Source organism: Schistocerca americana, chromosome 7 (assembly GCF_021461395.2).
Source record: "Schistocerca americana isolate TAMUIC-IGC-003095 chromosome 7, iqSchAmer2.1, whole genome shotgun sequence".
Taxonomy (NCBI): Eukaryota; Metazoa; Arthropoda; class Insecta; order Orthoptera; family Acrididae; genus Schistocerca; species Schistocerca americana.
Window position 1 is genome coordinate 389250301 of NC_060125.1, and position 22849 is coordinate 389273149.

The 22849-nt window shown below is 40.1% G+C and overlaps 1 protein-coding gene across 3 annotated transcripts in view; it reads left to right on the top strand.

Annotated features, from left to right (window-relative positions):
* LOC124622176 (cytochrome P450 4C1-like) overlaps nt 1-22849 on the top strand; it is a 79306-nt gene that overhangs the window by 30652 nt on the left and 25805 nt on the right. For all 3 annotated transcript variants that reach the window (XM_047147819.1, XM_047147820.1, XM_047147821.1), the window contains 2 exons: nt 1573-1642; nt 2052-2178. In XM_047147819.1, the coding sequence (XP_047003775.1) occupies nt 1573-1642; nt 2052-2178 (197 nt within the window). The remainder of the gene's footprint in view (nt 1-1572; nt 1643-2051; nt 2179-22849) is intronic.

A 22849-nucleotide genomic window follows, 5' to 3' on the forward strand; every position in this document is an offset into this window, starting at 1 on the left:
TCCACCTTTTGTGATGCTATTCATGAACTTGGTTCAATGGGGTTTTTACAACAGGATAACGCTCGCCCACATACCGCTTATGAAACACAATATGCTCTACAGAGTGTCTACATATTTCTTTGCCCTGCTCGATCATCAGATCTGTCTCCAGTCGAGCACATATGGAACATCATCAGACGACAACTCCAGTGGAATCCACACCACCAATATACATCGCACCGTGACCGACGTGAATGAACGTCTACATGCTTGCATTTGACATTCTGGCAGTTACACCTGTTACTAATGTGCCAACGTTTCACATTTGCAATGACTTATCCCGCACTTACATGAACCTGTGATCAAACAATATTAACCTCTTAAATATGCTACATAGACAAATGTAGCCCAGAAATTTTATTACTCTACATTAATTAGTTTTTGCTGTTACCATCTTCTTCTGTCAGTGAGCCTGCTCAGTGCTTCGCAATGGCCAAATACGATAGGGAATCGAATATACATTCTAAACTCCTGTCTCTCTCTTTGTCCACCATCTCCTTCGCCCTGTCTTTGCTACTCCACTCCCCCTCTTTATGCATCAGCTCCTCCACATTGTCATCTCCACCTCCCACCTCTTAATCTTCTTTTCCTACACCCCCCCCCTCACCCCTCTCTCCTCTTACCTCTCTCTCAGGCCTTTAACTTTGTTTATTGTTACTACAAAGGAAACCTTCAATGGGAATTGATGTGTCTTAAAATGAATGTGTAAATCCGTTGGGATCATTGGTATATGGAGTGTGAGATGGACCCTTCAAACTGCCTAGTCTGTGGAGATAGCAGCTTCAATAACAGTATTTCACATAGTTTTAATCTACGAATAGGCAAAATGTCAAAGCCCCTAAGCCACAAATACAGCTTTCCTGTTTTCTGTAAAACCGATGGCAAGGAAGGAAACAACACATCAAGTTGTTGTATACACAATTCTTTCAAAATATGTATAAGGAGAAAGACTGTGTATGAGGGAAACAACTTGTCTTGTGGTTTACGTGCCTCGTTATTGTAGTTGAAGCTGATTTGTAGACAGTAAACAAAACTGATAATTTTCACCGCACAGCAGATCACAGTGCAGAATTTTCTTTTGCGCTATTGGTTTTAACAGAAAACTGGTGCACTGTCGGTTGTGTAAGTATTTGAAGTAAATCGGTCAAATAATTTTCGAGATTTCTGCTAAAAGCGTTTATATCCTATGTACAAAAATTATATGTAGTCTATATTCGTCTCAACGTTTATTGGAGTACTATGACTTGTCTTAGTATAGGTTAACGCGTGACATGAAATTTGTATGCATTTTCATGTCTCATAAGCAAGTTTTATGTCTGTACAATGTGCATGGATATTGCTCTTCCTTTAAACAACGAACTACGAAGTGAAATCAGCTGAGAAAATCAGGCAATACTGTAGCATCCCGATTGCTATGCCATGTACAAGCTTCATAGTATATAAGGCTGCAGGACTTCATATGTCGTTGAAATTTTATTTTTAAAAGTTTTGAAAATCCATGATACTGACACATTGTTACCTTCCTTTGACCAGAAACAGCAATGGGAACTTCAGTCAACGCCCAGAATGAGACACAATCTGCTTACGTCAACGCCATTTGCAGGTGCGAGTTTGAAAATTAAGTATTTCATGTTATAGATATCATAAAATTATTATACGTTCAGCCCTTTCCTGTGTTAATGTGAAGCATCTCCATTGCTCTTATTTAAGATGAACTTTCTTTGCAAGTGGAGAATGATCTTGCGATAAAGTACTGTATCATCTCACTTTTAAGCTAATGCTTCAATGCCATAACTAATATAATCATAGTGTTCGAGAATCAGATTCTGTACGTTCTCTTTTATAAGTGAGTAGTTTTTACACATGTACAGAAATTAATAGCTGTTAAAGCTGACCTGCAACGCTTCAGTACAATAAGTAGTCAGATCATCTAAAATAATTAATTATCTAAAAATGTAGCCCATGCTTCATAACAACGTTAATGTTATAACTTTGGGCAATTTTGTTTGCAGTATCAGCGAGCTCACCATAAAAAGAATGATCAAACCATGGTTGCACACTGAATTCATTTTTAAAAGGAGTTCAACAGGAAAAGAGTTCTACAAACAGCTGAATATCTTACACGGCTTTACAAAGAAGGTATTGAAAACATGTTGCCATTACGTTTTAATTAGCTGTGTCTCTTTGCCTCTAGTACTAGACATATTATGAAGTAACCTTATTTTTAAAAGTAATGCTGTATCTTAACAGTATGAAACGTTAGCGAATAAGTGATTAATAATGTACCATTGGGGCGTCATGCTATGCGTTAAATATGTCTAACAATTAAACAACATTTAAAGGGTTATTTTAAAAAGTGGGTGAGCCCACATAGTTATTCGGATACGCCACTTCCAGATATATTAACTCATTGATGATTAGATCGCGCAAATCAGCTAAATTGGTACGTTTCATCAGCCATTCCAAATAGTCGCAGATATTTTCCATGCAGCTGAGATCGCGAAATTTCCCCCGAACGTATGCGTACAGCCTGAAGAAGACGGCTATTGTCTTCTTAGAAGACAGGCGTGTCCATATTCAGCATTAACATATAGAACAAAAGGACAGTACATTGTCTCGGAGAATTTTTTAAAAAAATTTCCTGGTTAACTACTGAGTGGGCCCCAGTTATTTTTATTTAATTTATTTAACTTGATCATCCCTTCTCTTACATCGGACCAGGGCTGCACACATACAGTAATTTTTACATCACAGTTACGTAAAAAAATAATTTTCATTTGATAAATAGCAATAAAATAATATTAAGAGGATTCAAAATTATTTGAAGGTATGTAGAGACAAATTGAATGAACATCATTGATTAAGAACTAATAAAGTTAATATTAGCAGTACTAATACTACTGCTGTTGGTGCTGTTGCTACCGCTGATAATAATAATAATAATAATTATTATTATTATTATTATTATAGTGATAGCTGCAGATACAAAATGCCCTCGTGAGAATACAAAAACGATATTTTCTATCATAGCAAATAGTGAAGGATATAAATGTAGGTATACCGCTCCAGCTCAGAGCATTGGGAAAAGACGAAGATCTGGTTGGAAGGAGGGATGTAATGGCTAACAAGTGCGTACATGGACAACGCTGGACATAATTGTTGCTTTAGTCAGATACATTAACTGTTTATTCAAACTGGAGATATTATTCAGTTCTCTTATACAGGATGTTACAAAAAGGTACGGCCAAACTATCAGGAAACATTCCTCACACACAAAGAAAGAAAATATGTTATGTGGACATGTGTCCGGAAACGCTTACTTTCCATGTTAGAGCTCATTTTATTACTTCTCTTCAAATTACATTAATCATGGAATGGAAACACACAGCAACAGAACGTACCAGTGTGACTTCAAACACTTTGTTACAGGAAATGTTCAAAATGGCCTTCGTTAGCGAGGATACATGCATCCACCCTCCGTCGCGGGAATCCCTGCTGCAGCCCTGGAGAATGGCGTATTGTATCACAGCCGTCCACAATACGAGCACGAAGAGTCTCTACATTTGGTATCGGGGTTGCGTAGACAAGAGCTTTCAAATGCCCCCATAAATGAAAGTCAAGAGGGTTGAGGTCAGGAGAGCGTGGAGGCCATGGAATTGGTCCGCCTCTACCAACCCATCGGTCACCGAATCTGTTGCTGAGAAGCGTACGAACACTTCGACTGAAATGTGCAGGAGCTCCATCGTGCATGAACCACATGTTGTGTCGTACTTGTAGAGGCACATGTTCTAGCAGCACGGGTAGAGTATCCCTGAAATCATCATAACGTGCTCCATTGAGCGTAGGTGGAAGAACATGGTGCCCAATCAAGACATCACCAACAATGCCTGCCCAAACGTTCACAGAAAATCTGTGTTGATGACGTGATTACACAATTGCGTGCGGATTCTCGGCAGCCCACACATGTTGATTGTGAAAAGTTACAATTTTATCACGCTGGAATGAAGCCTCATCCGTAAAGAGAACATTTGCACTGAAATGAGGAGTGACACATTGTTGGATGAACCATTCGCAGAAGTGTACCCGTGGAGGCCAATCAGCTGCTGATAGTGCGTGCACACGCTGTACATGGTACGGAAACAACTGGTTCTCCCGTAGCACTCTCCATACAGTGACGTGGTCAACGTTACCATGTACAGCAGCAACTCCTCTGACGCTGACATTAGGATTATCGTCAACTGCACGAAGAATTGCCTCGTCCATTGCAGGTGTCCTCGTCGTTCTAGCTCTTCCCCAGTCGCGAGTCATAGGCTGGAATGTTCCGTGCCCCCTAAGACGCCGATCAATTGCTTCGAACGTCTTCCTGTCGGGACACCTTCGTTATGGAAATCTGTCTCGATACAAACGTACCGCGCCACGGCTATTGCCCCGTGCTAATCCATACATGGCATCTGCCAACTCCGCATTTGTAAACTGCAAAACCACGTTCGTGATGAATACTAACCTGTTGATGCTTCGTACTGATATGCTTGAAGCTAGTACCGTAGAGCAATGAATCGCATGTCAACACAAGCACCGAAGTCAACATTACCTTCCTTCAATTGGACCAACTGGCGGTGAATCGAGGAAGTGCAGTACATACTGACGAAACTAAAATGAGCTCTAACATGGAAATTAAGCGTTTCCGGACACATGTCCACATAACATCTTTTCTTTATTTGCGAGTGAGGAATGTTTCCTGAAAGTTTGGCCGTACCTTTTTGTAACATCCTGCATAGAGAGGGAAGTTACTCGAGAAGCCGGTGTTTGCTGCTGAAAACTAAGTTTTGGAGAGACACAGAAAGGATTTCGCTCTGGGGAGTGTTTCCGCTATGTACGAGGGCCGTTTTTTTTTCAGCCTCCGATAGGCTATGAGTAAAAGACAGGTTTCTTAGAAATCAGTTATTTTATTACCAAAAGTTTTGTACAGTTATAGTTACTTTTCAACATGATCACCGAAAAGATTGAGACATTTATCGTACCTGTGGATAAGCTTTGCAACACCCTCTTCAAAAAATGTTGCCGCCAATGATGTCAAATGAGCATTGACGTTGTTTTGAAGATCTTCGTTGGTTTGAAAGTGCTGCCCTTCTAGCCACGTTTTCAGTGCAGGGAAAAGGTGAAAGTCGCTGGGTGCCATGTCAGGACTGTACGGTGGATGATCGAAAATGTCGTACTGAAGCTGTTCAAGGAGCCGTTGGGTTGTGCCAGCAGTGTGTGGACGAGCATTGTCACGGATCAACACAATTCCTGAAGTCAGCATTCCTCTTCGTTTGTTTTGAATGGCTCTCCACAAACGTCGTAAAGTTTCACAATAAGCAGCTGCATTGACAGTGGTTCCAGGCTGCGTAAACTCTACAAGCAACACACCTTTTGGTCTTAAAACACGTAGCCATAACCTATCTGTTGTTGAATATTTTTTGAATTTTTTTGGTTTGTTTGGTGAATTTGGAAGCATCCATTGTTGTGATTGTCGTTTTGTTTCCGGTGTGTCGTATTGGATACAAGTTTCGTCTCCAGTAACAACTGATTTCAAAAAGTTCTCTCCTTCATCGTGATAACGGTCTCGGAAATTCAAAACTGACCCCATTTCGTGACTTCTGTGAGCGTCCGTCAACATTCTTGGAACCCAACAAACACAAAGTTTTTTGTAGCCTAAATAATTTTCAGTAACGATAGAGTGTAGCCTACGACAGATCTTGAAACTTCCGGAATTTCCATAGACAAAGCAGTTACGGTGAACTTACGATTTTCTCTAACCACTCTGTCAACTCGTTCAACAAGTAGGCTGTAACAACAGACTTGCGTCCTTGCCCGCCTTCATCATGCACGTCATTTCGGCCATCTTAAACTTAGGCATCATTCACGCACAACACCATCAGGCATGAAGTTATTACCGTACACTCGGCTTATTCTGTGATGAATTTCTGCTGCACTATTCCCTTCTGCTTGCAGAAGCCGAATTACTCGTCGTAATTAACACGTGGCTGGAGCAACAACGACGGCAGCCATGTTTACGTGGCTGCCGTGCAACGCAGACTGATGCCTTGAGGTCGGCAATGGCGGAGTGTGTAGAGCGAGAGTAGCGCAAGTAGCCTATATCGCACGTCCACTTTCTGCCGCTCACGTAGCTTCTATACTAAGAGATAGGAGGTTGAAAAAACGACTCTCGTAGTTCAGACAAGATAGACGAGTGTTCGTTGATAAGACATTTAAGGAGGCAGAGTGTGTGGAAATCTCTGCGCTTGTCTTCACATAGATAGGATGGCTGTGCATGAGAAGGTGAAATTGGTTCAGAGTCAAACGACACACTACAGCGAATGCGGTAGTTCATTAGCAGTTCCAGGCGCTGTGAGCCTTTTCCTGAGAATGGCCTCGGTGGATAACATCGCCGTAACCAACAATCAGAAGTGTGGGAGTTTGTACAAGTTTCTTTTTTCAAGTCAAAAAGGAAGAGCTTCTTCTTTGTAGGGTGTGGAGAGACGCTGATGCCTGCTTGTATTGCAGCTACGTGCTCAGCCCACTTTAGCTCCCACACTCTTTGCTGGAGTGGGGTAGATATTTGGCGCATTAGGGTTAAAGATGCTTGGGATTCCTGACATTTCGGGGTAATGTGCGTAGAATGACCAACCAGAGCGGCTCGGGTTTCGAACAGGTTGACCTTTAACCCTATATCCACTGCGCATTTTGATAGTGTGCACAAATCGGTACTGAAATGCTCAATAGCTGTCTCCAAGTTTATTGATTTTTCACTTAAACTGGAAGTCATTAGCACCCAATAAGAGAAAACTGATAACACGTAACTGACGTACAATGAAAAGAGTATAAGACCTAATACCGAAAGCTGTGGGACTCCTGATACTATCTGTCTCCATCGTGACTTTTGGCTGCCTGACATGTCACATTACTGGCGAGACGTCAGGTACAAGCGAAACCACTGCATTGCACTTGCAGGGAAATTTAGGCTGCCAAATTTGACACTAAAGATGTCGAAGTCGAAGTGTGAAGGAACATCCCAAAACACCACAGAACCACCTCCAGTCTGAATTACATTCCGCAAATTTGCTGATAAAAGCCTTCTTGGGCTGTCTGTGTACTTGATGCGTTGTATCATTTGAAAAGAGACAAAACTGCGACTTGTTGCACTGCGCTACGCGCGTCCAGTCAGCTACTGTTCAACTTCTCTGTTATTTGCCCTCTTAGGTAGTTCATACTGCGAGCCTTTTGTGAGGTACTCACTCCAAATGTCCATTGCCATCCCCTTCTCAAAGTTCACTCGGAAGCTGGTTAAGATGAACCTACATTCACCGCCAACAGGACTGTCTGTCGGGTTTGAAACCTATTTTTTCATCAACATGGAGTGACACTCATACCCTTTCTCCATGGGTCAGCAACTTTTTACCGCCACTGTTGTACAGCTGCGAATAATACACCTTTCCACGTTGATACACCGACAAATAGGGCATCTTCATTCGGGACATATGAAGCGGCAGGGAGGTGGTTGGGGACTGGCAAAGCACTGAGCTAATTAAATCGTATTTCCATAAACAATAGTTTACTATCTCTTAAGCAGTGCAATATGTTAACAACAAAAGATAACACTTAAGGTGGAAGATTCAATGAACTTTAAACAAAAATTTAACCCAAAAGCAGTTAGGTACAATTATCAAAATTCTGAACGAACATGACAATTGTGAAAGTACGGAAGCTACTAAAATAAAACACAAAAACGAGTCTTACCAATTTTCAATCAAGGGCTTCTGATCAATCGATAACAAGAATAATAATAACAACCTTGAACAACTAATTTAGAGTCCTAGGCCCAATCAGGTTGTTACAGAACAGTTCACTAGAATACATGAAGGCCTACCCAAAAAGAAAGTCTATAATGTTAATCCAAATACGCCATTGCCACCAGACCGGCTACATTTTGTAAATTTCTGGCCCAGGGTCAATCATATGTTTGTGAGCCCTCTTAAAATGTTAAACATACACAGATTACTGACCTTAGGTACAGGTGAGGCCCACTGAGAGAGCGAAAATGATTTTAAAACACTCTACGTCGCCAGTACACAAAAGGCGAGACCAGTCAAATGCAATACTGCAGAAAACGAATTCCACTAAAGTGCGTGCATGAAATTAGCTGGCCAGGTGTTTTCTCAAGAGATAACGTACCTCTAACTCATGGGTATAATGGAGTAAACCAAAAGTTGAGGTGCCTCTAACCACCACTACCCCTTTCTTTAATTAGCTGTGAACTTAGTTCCACTTGGGGGCACATAGGACAATACAGCAAGGCCCACTTCTGTGGTCTCTCTTGAATTCAGTTCAACAATAATTATGAAATGACCATTAGCTCCTTACAACATACAAACTGCATTAATCCTAATACTACTAAAACAAGAAAACATATGCACCATTAGCTCCTTACAGCATACAAACTGCATTAATCCTAATACTACTAAAACAAGAAAACATAAGCACCAATGAGCGGGCAGTGTTTACGAGCACAGCAAATACGAATGCCAAGAAAGTTTTGGATCAGTTACTCGAGCAAGCAGCTTCCTACACAATATAAAAAGGAGCAGATTGTGCAGACACTAGTAAGTCACGCCACTCAGCGGTATGGTAAAAGACGGCCTGAACTGCCAATAGTAAACTTAATCACTAATCCATGTTCGCCAGACAAGCTATAGATGGATATAGACAGTCCAGTTCAGAAACAAACAAGCTCATGCATGCTCCACAGTATATCAGGCCAGCCACAGGAAAATTAGACACAAACTAAAAAGATAACTGGAAGCTGAGGGTAAAAACACTTCTTTATCAAATTCAAAATTGCTGTCCATTGCTGGAAATGGGCACTCACCATAAATCCACAGTCATGAAGAAAGACAGATTCCCACGCTAAGTTTGCTTTCTCTAAATGGTTGTGTGGATGACAGTTTGAATTCGAACCACCGTCTCGACGAGAACAACACACACCCCAAGCCAGGCTGCCTACTTCACGCTATGTTCAGTCCACAGCGAAGTCAACACATCTTCAGCAACTGTGGGCCTCGAACTATACACAGTTCCTACGCGAAGACAGGATTCCATGCATATAGCGTGCATGTCCATATACTGCTACTCGACACTGCCTCCCTGCCCCTGGTAGGAAAACATCCTTCGGTTACCCAGAAACCAGTCAGAGACATTTGCCGTGATTGGCAAATATCCATATAAGCAAGAAACTCCAATTATGGAATTTGCATGGTTCAGTGCGGTCATGGGCACCTTCCAGCATGAAAATTCCTTTCTGACATTCTGTTGTGCCTCCATCTGCTACCATTTTAATGCGCTGATTAAATACAACTGGGTGGCACATGCACACTACCTGACAGCCACGACTAGCATCAGCTGTGGATGGTCAAACAATAACACAATTCCCTATGGCTCTATGGCAAGGTGCAAGTCTTTCAACTGGCTGACATTTCGGCGACTTGTATGTCCCTATACTACCCCAGTTATCGAACCATATATCGTTCCTGTCCACTTCTCATGTCATGGGCAGATAAAGGCTACATTAAAGAGTGACTGTAAAGCCCATAGTCTGACTGGAACTCGATACAGCGACCACCAGGTCTGACGTTCAAACGACCACCTGCTACTATTTCTACATCGTTCACATCGTTCCAGAGCGATCAGTTTCCTCTTTTAATGGGGTGTCTAATATTTTGTTCCATCAGTTCTTTTCTACTTGAGAATGCTCTTGATGGTAACATTTCTCTAGCAGAATTCGACAAATCGCCACCAGGGCAGACGCATTACCCGCGTTCGTATTTTATAGGCTCATAGAACTTTGGAATCGAACAAGGAGATACGTGATTAGACACTGAACTCGTAGAGGTCAGAGGTTCAAATGCCTCTCTGGCCATTAGAGATCAGAAATAAGCTCTGTATATTCGCTTTAAACTCGCCAGCATGTTGAGTGATGACATCTACAAATTTATCGTCTCTGTATTCTAGGAGATTCGACTCGTGAGTATCCGCCACTGCCCGTTTAATCAAAAACTCATCACTTGATGTTGTTGTCGGGTGCAAGTGGACTATACCAGTGTAGAAAGGAGAGCGAGAAAACGAGTTTTCGACTATAACTGAGAACACAGCGTTGTCGCTGCTTATTCAACTGTTGGGCACAAATTTATCATGTATCAATACAGTGACTGATCTGTTAGTATGCAATACTGTTCTCTTTACACAAACACAGTACATACACTGAGGTGACAAAGGTCACAGGTAGCCGGTCGTTGTGGCCGAGAGGTTCTAGGCGCTTTAGTCTGGAACCGCGCGACCGCTACGGCCGCAGGTTCGAATCCTGCCTCGGGCATGGATGTGTGTGATGTTCTTAGATTAGTTAGGCATAGGTAGTTCTAAGTTCTAGGGGACTAATGACCTCAGATGTTAAGTCCCATAGTGTTCAGAGCCATTTAGTCACAGGTACCTCCTACTATCATGTCGGACCTCCTTTTTCCCAGTGAAGCGCAGCAGTTCGACGTGGCATGGACTCAACAAGTCGTTGCAAATCCCCTGTAGAAACATTGAGCCATGTTGCTTTTATAGCCGTCCATAATTGCGAAAGTGTTACCGGTGGTGGATCTTGTGCACGAACTGATCGCCCGGTTATCTCCGCTAAATCTTCGATGGGAATGATGTCGGGCGATCTGGGTGGCTAAATAATTCGCTTAAATTGTCCAGAACGTTCTTCAAACCAGTCGCGAACAGCTATAGCCCATTGATATGATGCATTGTCATCCATAAAAATTCCATCCTTCTTTTGGGAAAATGAAGTTCATGAATGGTTGAAAATGGTCTCCAAGTAGTCTAACATTACATTTCCAGTCAATGATCGATTCAGCTCGGCCAGAGGACCCCATCCATTCCATGTAAACACAGACCCTACCATTATGGAGCCATTTCCAGCTTGCGTAGTGTTTTGTGGACAACTTGGATCGATGGCAAAAAATGTGTGTGAAATTTTGTGGGACTTAACTGCTAAGGTCATCAGTCCCTAAGCTTATACACTACTTAACTAAAATCATCCTAAGGACAAATACACACACCCATGCCCGAGGGATGACTCGAAACTCCGCCGGGACCAGCCGCACAGTCCATGACTGCAGCGCCTTAGACCGCTCGGCTAATCCCGCGCGGCTGGATCGATGGCTTCGTGAAGGCTACGCCATCATCAGCTTTTACCAGTAGAAATCGCGACTCATCTGACCAGGACACTGTTTTCCAGTCGTCTAGGGTCCAACCGATATGGTCGCGACCCCAGGAGAGGCACTGTCTTGCTGCTACCATAGCCCATTGACACCATATTTCGCCGCACTGTTCTAACGGATACGTTCGTCGTATGTCCCTCATTGATTTCTACTGTTATTTCATGCAGTGTTGCTTGTCTGTTAGCACTGACAGCTCTAAAAAGAACGCTGCTGCTGTTGGTATTTAAGTGAAGACCGTTGTCTAATGTGATGTTTGTGGTGAGAGCTAACGCCTGAAATTTAGTACTCTCGGCACTTGTGACTCTAAGGATCTCAGAATGTTGAGTGACCTAATGATTTCCGATATGAAAGTGCCTTACGCGTAGCTCCGATCGTTCACCCCGTTTAAGGCCTGTTAATTCTCTTCGTGGTTCCCCTGAAAAGACTTCACGTCTAAAATTTTGCATATGTAAAGCAAAAGAGCTATGTTTAACGGAAATATATAACAAAATATGTGGGATTAATATTTTCCCAGAAATTTGAATTTTTAATTTTTATTGCCTTTTATATAAAAAGCCATAACTCAAATTTTAATCATGCAATTAATCTGAAAATTTTATTGTAGTGTCCTGAGAAGATTATAAGACCACTGGACTACAGTTATTAATTTATGGTACAAACTGTGTCATTAACAGGGTTTTTAATTTTGCACATCCAAAATTAACTTTTTTTCTACACAATCATCTAAAAATCAGAATGTAGTTGCAGGATCTAGTATTTTTTAGTTCCAGGGAAACAGCAACATGTTGCGAACAGCTCCTGAAAATTTCATAGCATTAGCGCATATACGTTTTGAGAAAAGGCTTCTAATAACGTAAAAAATGTAAAACAGAGACAGTGAGATTCAAAGATTTTCTTCTCATACTTCTACTTGTAATAAGCTTAACTCAGTTTTAAAATCCTCCACACTGATACTCCTCATCCTCCAGGTTTCTCCTCTCTCCTCTTCGAATATGCCTGGCCTGTATTTGCAGGTAAGACATCTGTTAGCTTTCTTGACCCTGCTATCGTCTATGGTGTAAAATGGGTTTGTTGTAAACACCAACTCTTTTCATCATTTCTATTCTGCCATTATTTCCGTTATTGTAACATAAAGCTGCATCGTATATACCTATTTTGAGTACTTCAAGTCCACAGAATTTCCTTTTTGTGCATATAATCCAAATAAAGTTATTAAGGCTTTCATTTGCATTTTGTGTCTTTCCGTGAAAACACTTCCTCAATAAATAAGAGTTTGCAAGAAACCTGAATGTGGGCTTAATTGCATTCATAAAAGGTTCTGATAATGAGTGTTTATGTGAATACGTCTCATTTCTGTTGTTGAACTTACACCAGTCGTCTTTCGGACACAGATTGTGCATTGGTGTTTGGTCAGTGGATAGTTTGTGGAAAAAAATTGTCCATAGAGCACCCCTCGTTGCCTCTAAATTATGTGCGTTTTTCCTGACAGCGCTCCCATAAAATAACTGAAGAGAATCCATTTCTTTCAGAGTAAGCCTGCCGTTTCCTCCTAGTGGTTTTCCATCCTCAAGTACTTCACCTTTCTTTTCTTTGAGTAAGCGACGAAGCCTATCACCAACCCTCTTTTGGATGTGGCCAAGACATTCCAACTTTTCTATTGCTGTATTGTACGGATTTTTATCTGTTACAGCTTTGAACGAAGAGAAGTCCCCATCACCAAGGTATTTAGTGTATCTAACACCATACTGGTCCCCAGATCTGAAGAACATCTTCACAACTGCAGCAGCCTCCATGCCCCAACTTAAGCCACTATAATTTTCAGAGCATGCTACTGCATGCTTTTCTTGCCACGTTATCTCACTGTCTTCATTGTTGGACATTTTCCTTGTTACACACTGGTGGCAGTATTTAGAAATAATTTCTACATCTAAAACTTTATCTGAATCAATACCAATAACAGATGCAACTCCATACATAGATGTGTGACCCCTTTTCATCCAGGTCCCATCTACAGGCATACTAGGTCAGTAAAATTTGTAGGAGATTCACTGTCACGAATATCTACCTTATGATCTATTTATTTTTGGTTTATTTCCACCAGTTCCTTCACTGCTTTCTTCATAGAAATTGTGGCAGTATCGCATACAGCTTCAGACATTTCTTTATTTATTTTTTCTAAACTTGCACAAGATGTTCAGGAAACCACACAATAAATTACCTCCTTCACTGCCCTGTCCAAGGCATCTTAGAGCATATGATAACCTAAAATTGCTTTCATAGGTGCCAGTGTCAGTTTTTTTGGAGGAGGAAACTGAAAATTCATATCCACACGAATTACAAACTAATTTAAAATAACAAGCTATTCTCACTTTTCTTTCTTCAACAACAATCAAGAATTATGTGTTTTTACAGCTAACATATGAACACGAAAACCTTATAGCCTGGTAGAGAAACGCTAAAACAATAAGTCTGAATTCAGTGGAATCCGTATCAACATCATTCACGCACGTATACAGTTCTCCTGTTCCAAGTTTCGATTCTGAAGATGATAGCTTATGATCTTCATTTCGAGCTGCTTCCTCTTTTTTGTTGATAATCCAATTTCCATGAAACGTCCGTTTCCAAAACACAGTTTTCCCACCACACATTATGTATAAATCTTGACTTCCACTTGAAGGTTTGCGAATTCAAACTTCCACCAACTAATATGTATTACTATTGTCAAAACGTAAACAAACCACATGCAAGAAAGTTTTCAGGCAAAAGATATAGATGTCAGCCAGAGATATAGATGTCAGCCAAAGATATCGAAAGAAAGCAGCCTTCATACTGACAAAAATTCCACTGAAGCAAGCAGTTTCCCAAATGTCGGAAAAGGTGGGAGTGGTCGCCAATGCAGAGTTAATCAGTTCAACAATTTAATGGCATTTGTAAAGTTGCTATCACACGCAAAACAGATTAAACTGTGTTGATCAAGAAAATAATATTTTTGGGAAATCGTTTTTTTTTGGACCAAACTCCATTACATTCCCCCCATAAGTTATACTAAATTTGGAACTGATACACAGATATTCACATACTTCATACAGCGCAATTAGTCATATGTGCTGGTAGCTTTCCATCAACAAACATTCTACAACTTGTATCAACAAACAACGGAACGTTTACTAGTTTTTTGTTTATTGTTGATTTCCTACCGACAGTCGACTGAGAGTCGCTATAGTTCGCATTATTTAGCGTGGCACTTATATAGACAGACTTGGATCCGTTGTATGTGACGTGTTAAAGCACTCATTCCTTTTTATACTGTCGTTTCTTTGTGTTACACACATTTGGTATAATTTATCACCAAAACGCAAGATTTCTGCTGCCATTGCGCCATTGCACGTGTTGTCATAGCAATATCAAGTTCTTTCGTTTCATTCTATTTTTGTTTGGGGTGTGGGAGGCGATTTCAAAGTATTGCTGATGTCTGAGATGCTCATCTTGCGTTTATGGGTGTGTGTGTGTGTGTGTGTGTGTGTGAGAGAGAGAGAGAGAGAGAGAGAGAGAGAGAGAGAGAGAGAGAGAGAGAGAGAGAGTGGGGGGAGAGGGACAGGGAGTTATGGAGTGGCACATAGAGTGAGTGGTATGGAAGATTGAAAGGAGGATTTAATCTAGAGGATAACCATATACTGTTTGCGGAAGTGTGGTAAATAGTTTTGTTTTACACAATGATGTGTATTCATTTAGTGCTTTCTTACCTTGGGCTCTTCATTTCTGGATGTGGTAACTCTCTTATAATGTTAATTTTTGGTGCAAGGTGTTATTACTTATAAGAACTTTTAAAGAAGTTTCTATGTTCATTGCATGGTGATTATGTCCTCTTAGGTGATCAAAAAAGTTGAGAGGGAGCTATTACTCTTCAGTGCTCTGAGATGCACTGCATATTTGGTTCTAATATTCTTAAAAATTTGGTTTATGTATACAAACTGACAGCAATTACAATATAACTGCTGTATACCTGAATGAGTACATGTAGTAGTCGTAGTGGCCTGTCTTTGAAGTCTGTTCTGTATTTTGTTGTTACTGTAGTGTGTTATGCTGAGTCTTTCTCTATTTAACATGTCGCCCACGCTGTGTGCTACTTTGTTGTTGCATGTCACTGTCTGGCGATTTGTTGTGTGTTGCGTTGAATCTGTTAGTGTATGTCTCATGATTCTATGTAGCCTATTTCTGTACTTTTTGTTTATTTCATCCACTGTCTTTACCTCACAGTCATTGACCTGTGCAGTTTTATTGTGTTTAGTCCTTCTATGCATTCAAGTTTTTTCATAGTGTGTGTAGCAAGTACTACATGGTGAGTTGATTGGTTGGGGAAAGTTGCACTGGTGTTTGTAGGCTTCCTATGTAACGCTAACTCTTGTTTGTTGTTTACCTTGTGTATTGTTAGGTCTAAGAAATCTTTCATCTGTTTGTGTCTGTGTTGAACTGTATTTATAGAAAAATAGTATTTATCTCATGAAATTATTTTATATGGGTGTGTGGTTCATCTATAAGGCAAATTATATTTAAAAATATCAGAATGAATGTTTTATTTTGTGCTGCTTCAGTTTTACAGTTTTGTCAAAGATTTGATTATATATATGATTCATGGATTTTTCAGCTAGGAGTTCATTGATTGGGGAATCCATAGTAGTCCTTCTTGTTGACAGTAAAACTTGTTTTTTAATCTGAAGTAGTGCTGTGATGAGTTTCAGTACGGCTGATATTGGTTGCATATATGTCACAGGTGTGTTGCCTTATAGTAGCAGATTTGTTCTTGTTTCTTCTGTTAGAATGTGTGTGTACATGGAAATTAATGTTGCTGTGCTTAGTATGTCGTTTGAATAGCTTAGGCTACTGTTTACTGTGTATTTATATATTGTCTGTAACAATATACGTGTCTGTTGGGCTAAGTGAAAGGCTGGTGTGAGTCTGAAGTTTATCACATGTCTTCTTGTGATGTCTGCAAATTTTAAGTTATAATTTCAGAGTTGATGCTTTGGAGTTTTTCTGTATCATTCTTTTAATATGTTGATCACATAATAGCACAGAATCACCATCCAACAAACACATAATTTGCTTTAGAAAGTAAAAAGTATTAAAACCAGTAACAGCTTGTAATAAATATTAAAAATAGAAAAGAATTATCGTATCCAAAAATCAGTTGCACAAGGAAGGAAAGAATGAAATGCATATACCTTACTGTCCAATGAAACACTGATTTCCACAATAGAAGACTTATATAAATAATTGCTTCCCACTGAAAGGCATATGGTTACCCTTCAAATTAAATTCTCCTCCCCATCCTGCATACTACTCTCTCTATCTGCCTTTCTAAAACTCTCTCTCTCTCTCTCTCTCTCTCTCTCTCTCTCTCACACACACACACACACACACACACACAGACACACACACACACACACACACGCATACACACATAAACACACAAACATATACACATGCTAAGCATCTCAAATTTCAACAATACTTTGTAATTGTGTGCCAAACCGAACACAATCAAATGAACACCCCACAGCTATCACAGTACTTGAAATCGCGGCAAAAATCTTGTACTTTGCTGATGAATTATATCAAATACCTATTTAACAGCAAGAAACGGCACCAGTAGAAATAAGTGTTCTACACAGCAAGTATATAAGTCAGGGAAGCAAGACAACAACATAAAAAAACGTAAATAACATACAAAACAATGCGATCTATAGTGATTCTCAGTCAGAAATGAATTACAAACAGAAAAACGTAAAACGTTCCGTTGTTTGCATATGACAAGCTGAAGAAAGTTTGCTAGATATAAAGCTACCACCACACATAGGTAAAATCGACATGTGAGGTATAATATACTTCCTTATTAATTTCCAAACTTATAATTCTCTGCCAAAAACCTTCAAATATTGCATACGTGAACAAGATATAAAGTCTTAACTTAGTAGCTTAGTGATGTATGTCCCAACTATCTAATGCATGTAAAGTAATGAAAGATGTCACTCATTAACTACTTCTTTGCAGATGTAAATACGTTTGAGCCAAAATTTCATGTAACCTACAGAAAAGATTAACGTGCTACAATAGTTTTTGGAAAGAAAATAAACAAATATTTCATTGAAGACAGCATGTAGTGTGCAGAAATACATCTGAATAGCAACAAAACTATAAAAGAGTGTGTAATTCATCTCCTCATAAAATGTTGCCTTGCAGTATTTACAATCTCCTAACACAAGCCTTTACTGTAAGTTACCATCATTAGAACATAACTAACACTTTATCTAATCAAAGGAATCCGCTTTGGCAGCCAAGGTTGTTAAAGCATATCTGTGCAGTAGTGCTCGACTCGGAGGTAAGGTGGATCGAATGCTGGTGGTGGAAGAAACTTTCCCTGGCAGTATTTGATCAGGAAGGGCAGTAGAGGAGGTGGTGTAAAGTTCCTGATCTCCAGACTGCCCCAGTACCCTGGGTCACTGCTCCCCAGTCTCTTACGAAGCGAGAGCAAGTGAAACTGTTGTTGGTGATCCGTCTGTTGCACGTCCAGAGTCTGTCTTGCTGCTGTTCGAGAGCAGTAGGCTGTATTCCAGCACAGGGTTTCTCCCTTTCGTCGCATCATTATACATCTCAAACTTCACACCATATTAGACACACTCAATTCTTTTGCATGTACGTGTCCACAGGTGAGTTTATTGAGATCTTTTTCTTTATGATGTGTTTTATTTTTGTCTTTTGTATGTACAGGTCCACAGGTGAATTTGTTGAGATATTTTTCTTTATGATGTGTTTTGTTAAAAAAAAACACTTTATTTCATTATCTAGCTATTTGTTCATTAATTCCCCTTGCGTATCATCAAGCCAGATCACAGAAAAAATATCTGTAGTACATATAGCATTATATATTCGTGTGAAGGAAGCAGCATGCTGTGACATTCGTAATAGGAGATTCAAAGAACCATAGTAGTCGTCTGAAATGCATATAAAAATGGGAAGAAAATGGGACCCTTAAGTGGTTTGTGTCACTGTGCCATCATAAAACACATTAAAATAAATAACTGTAGCCATTTAAAACAAGAATGTAGATGGAGTCGCCATCGCGTCCAAATTCAATGTTACTAGATAAGATGCACACAGTAAGTGGTGTACCGATACAGACGACACTTCACCTTAGTAAGTGACGTAGACCACACGACTTCCTCGGTGATATAAGGGGGCGGCTAAGAATGAAACATATCGATCCCAGTCACGGTATGGTACATTTCTTAACTGGACACAGTCATTATCCCACGCACTTAAACCGTGTGGGCCTCAGACAGACACCTGTATGCACATGCGAGAAAGAAGGCTCCCTGGAACAGACTGTCTAATTCTGAGGGCAATATGTGAACAATAGACATACGCTGCACTTCGACTACACTGAAACAGATAAGCATATATGCACATCAATAAAAGACGAAGAACAATGGGCACAACTAAATGTACTAACAAACACTATTTCTAAAAGGAAACATGAATACCTGCGGACACAACAGAACAGACGTGCCTATACGCAAAGTAACAACGATCTCCGGCGGGTGAAGAGCGACAAACATAGTGACAGTGAAAACAGTGACACTGAAGAGGAACAGGAGGAGAAGGAGGAGAAGGAGGATGATATGAAGCAGTAAATAAGACACCTAAATTGCAAACCAGACATAACATGCCAAAATGCACTGACAAACTGTACATAACAGTCATATAATAGAGTAAATGTAGCGTAATGTGCTGGCAATCTAGCCAAGAAAGCACCCAGTGTTGTACATTGATGAATACCTGATGTTAATGCATATGATTGTTATTTTAAAAAAGTATTAGTCTTTGTCACATGTCGCACATAAAAACAAAACAAAAAGCTACAAAAAAGTTTACAAACGAAAACTGGAGTTTTATGTCCTGTTTTAAAATATCAGATAATAAGTCTTTAAATTTGCAATATATAAATGAAATAAAAATCTACGTGCTAGTATATCCTGCGCAAGCCTAACTGCACATGAATAACCACTGCAACTTACATCCATCTAAACCTGATAACTGTTTTCATATCCAGGTCTCCCTTTCCTTCTTTTATCCTCACATTTCTCTCTATTGCCAAAAAGATTATTCTTTGAGGCCTCAGGTCTGATCCTATCAACCGAATCTTTCTTTTACTCAAGTTGTACCATAAATGTATTCCCAAAATGGAGTCAGTGCCGCCACATTCGAACCACACATCCAGTCTTCAGCATTCGTCTGTGATATCACCTTTCAATTTTTTGTATTCTCTTGTCGGCTGAACTGCTTATCGTTCACGCTCCACATCCGTACAGCGTTACACTGCAGACAAATACCTTCACAAAAGACTTCCTAAATTTTAAATTCATATTCGATTTAACTGATTTTCGTTTTTCAGGAACAATTTTCTTGCTGTTGCTACCTTGCATTTTGTATGATCTCTCGTTAGCCATCATCAGTTACTTTGATGTCCAAATAGACAAACTCATCTACTACGTTTAGTATCTCATTTCCTAAGCTAATTTAGTCAGTATCTCCTGATTTACTTCGACTGTCTTCCATTATTCTTATTTTAATTTTTATGTTCATCTTATGACTTCTTTTCCAGATAATATTCTTTCCGATGAAGAGCTTTTTCAAGCCCCTTCTCGTCTCTTACAGAATTGCAATGCCATTAACAAATCACAAAGTTCTTATTTCTTCTCCTTGAACTTGAATTCGCTCTCCAAATTTCTGCAGGGTTTCCTTCACTGCTTGTTTATTGTACAGGTTTACTAATAAGGGAGCTAGGCAACAACCCCGTCTCATTCCCTTCTCGACCACGGCTTCCCTTTCGTGTCGTGACACTTATAATTGCAGTGTGGTTTCTGTATGAGTTGAAAAAAACGTTTCGCAAACTATGTTTTATCCGTGCTACTTCAAAATTTCAAAGTATGTAATTAGATTAAGTGTTTCTAAATCCACAAATGCTATAAACATAGGTTTGCCTTTCTTCACCCTGTCTTTTAAGATAAGTCGTAGAGTACATATTACCTCGCGTGTACCCACATTTCTCCGTATCCCAAGCAGAACTTACCCGAGGTCAAATTCTACTTGTTTTTTTCATTCTTCTGTAAGTAATTCGTGTTAGTGCTTTGTAGCTGTGACTTATTAAATTAAAAGGAAATGAGTTCACGTACTTTTTCGGGAACAGTACAGACAAGGTTTCAGTCACTGTGTCACAGCTGACGACACCAGTGATGTCTAACGGTAGCTGCAAAGGCTACTTCCAAATCTATTAAAGAGAACGAACTAAACAGAACAAAAATTAACGAAATCAGACTACCATTTTACCGGAATGGGTATTATAAAGGTTATACTCTAAGCAGATGTTCAATACAGACGATGCCGTAACGTCCTTGTGTTGCAGATGACTTGCTGTACTTATATCGATTTGTGGGTGATTTCCATTGACAGCCACAGGGCGCACGTAATGTATGAAAAGGTACAGTGCATAGGTGATCTAAACAACAAGTAATCTGATGTCAACATGTTCCTAACTTCCGTGAAATTCGTACGTCTATATTCAAAAGCAATACAAAAACATTGAAGATGCCTCAGTTATGGTGAAATATATTTATAGATTCAATAAATCAAAAATTGTGTTCTTGCAGCAAGACAGACTTTCTGTAGCTCATTATTATTTACTAGAGCTCAAATTCTAACTGACATGGTCAGAATGTCTGACTGTGGGTATATGTCTACTTTTGAGAAGTACTGTAAACGGAGTAGACCTACATCGAGAGAATGTTCAGGATCGTAAAAGTAATTTACCTGTACTATATGTTCATCACTAGTGGAGAAGTGATAGCAGGCTACACTGGAACTCTGTGAATTTACTCTTTGGATAGCAAATCATTGGTGCGGAGTAACATATATAGAGTGGCTAATATTTATGTGGCTATTTGATTGTCTACATTGATGGTGATTTGGTATTAAAGCTATTGTTTTATAAAATATCTCCAAACCATCCAGCCGTTACTGCCAGCAGATGAATCCGGGCGACACCACTGCTTCTTTATTCAAGCAACTCCTCATTTCAGCTCACGAGGATGAGAGGACTCAGTTCCAGACCTCCCTATCGCAGAAAATAATCTGAGGAGGTACCAGGAATTGAACCCGGGTCCTTCTGCACCAAAGGCAGCGATGCTATTTCTTTATTTATTTCTTCATCATTAGGTCGTCAGTGATTCTTTGCCGATGTCACATGACATCTTTCACATTCTATCCATGAGAACTCCACACTTTTCTTTTCTTCTTTTTCACTACGTAGGGTGGCCAGTCGACTAATCGAACACGCTGAACTACTGCGCTGCAGCCATGTGGTTACGAAGGTGATTACATTTAAATACAGGGGTAAAGATCGTAACAGAAGAAGAACGAGTTGCCTTGAGACATGAGACATCAAGTTAGCAGAGCATCAGATAAGAAAACAGATGAGGTCTGTTATAAATTGTTGGATAACACAGGAGATATTGAATTTAATTGGGGAAATGAGAAAATATAAAAATATATTAAATGAAGCAGGCGGCAGTGAACACAGACCTCTAAAAATAAGATTGACAGAACAAGGAAAATAACTAAATGTTCAAATGTGTGTGAAATCTTATGGAACTTAACTGCTAAGGTCATCAGTCGCTAAGCTTATACATTACTTAACCTAAATTATCCTAAGTACAAACACACACACCCATGCCCGAGGGAGGATTCGAACCTCCGCCGGGACCAGCCGAAAATAACTAAGCAGGAATGGCTAGAGTACAAACGCAAAGACGTAGAAGCGCGCCTGACTAGGAGAAGGGCAGACGCCATCTATAGAAAAATTATAGGGACTTTTGGAGAGTAAAGAATCCAGACGTCATTTCCTCAGAATTAGTGAGACTTTAGGAAAACCGGTCACGACAAAACTATTCCACCTGGTGATCGAAATAAATGATGTGCGTGAAATATCATCAGACTTCACGAAGAATATAATAATAACCAATTCCGAAGAAGATATGTGCTAACAAGTGCGAAAAATTCCGAGGCGTCAATCGAACACGTGATGTCCAGGGTTAGATTTCCCGCCGGATCGGAAAATTTTTTCGCTCGGGGACTGCTTATTTATGTTGAGCTAAACATTTGATCTCATCTTTACCGACGAACAAGTCGTCGAAGCAGCGTTAAATAGAAGGAGCTGCACCAGGCAGTCCGACAAAATGGTTCAATTGGCTCTGAGCACTATGGGACTTAACATCTGAGGGCATCAGTCCCCTAGAACTTAGAACTACTTAAACCTAACTAAGCTAAGGACATCACACACATCCATGCGGGAGGCAGGATTTGAACCTGCGACCTAGCGGTCACGCGGTTCCAGACTGAAGCGCCTAGAACCGCACGGCCACACCGGCCGGCGGCAGTCCGACAAGCCAGGC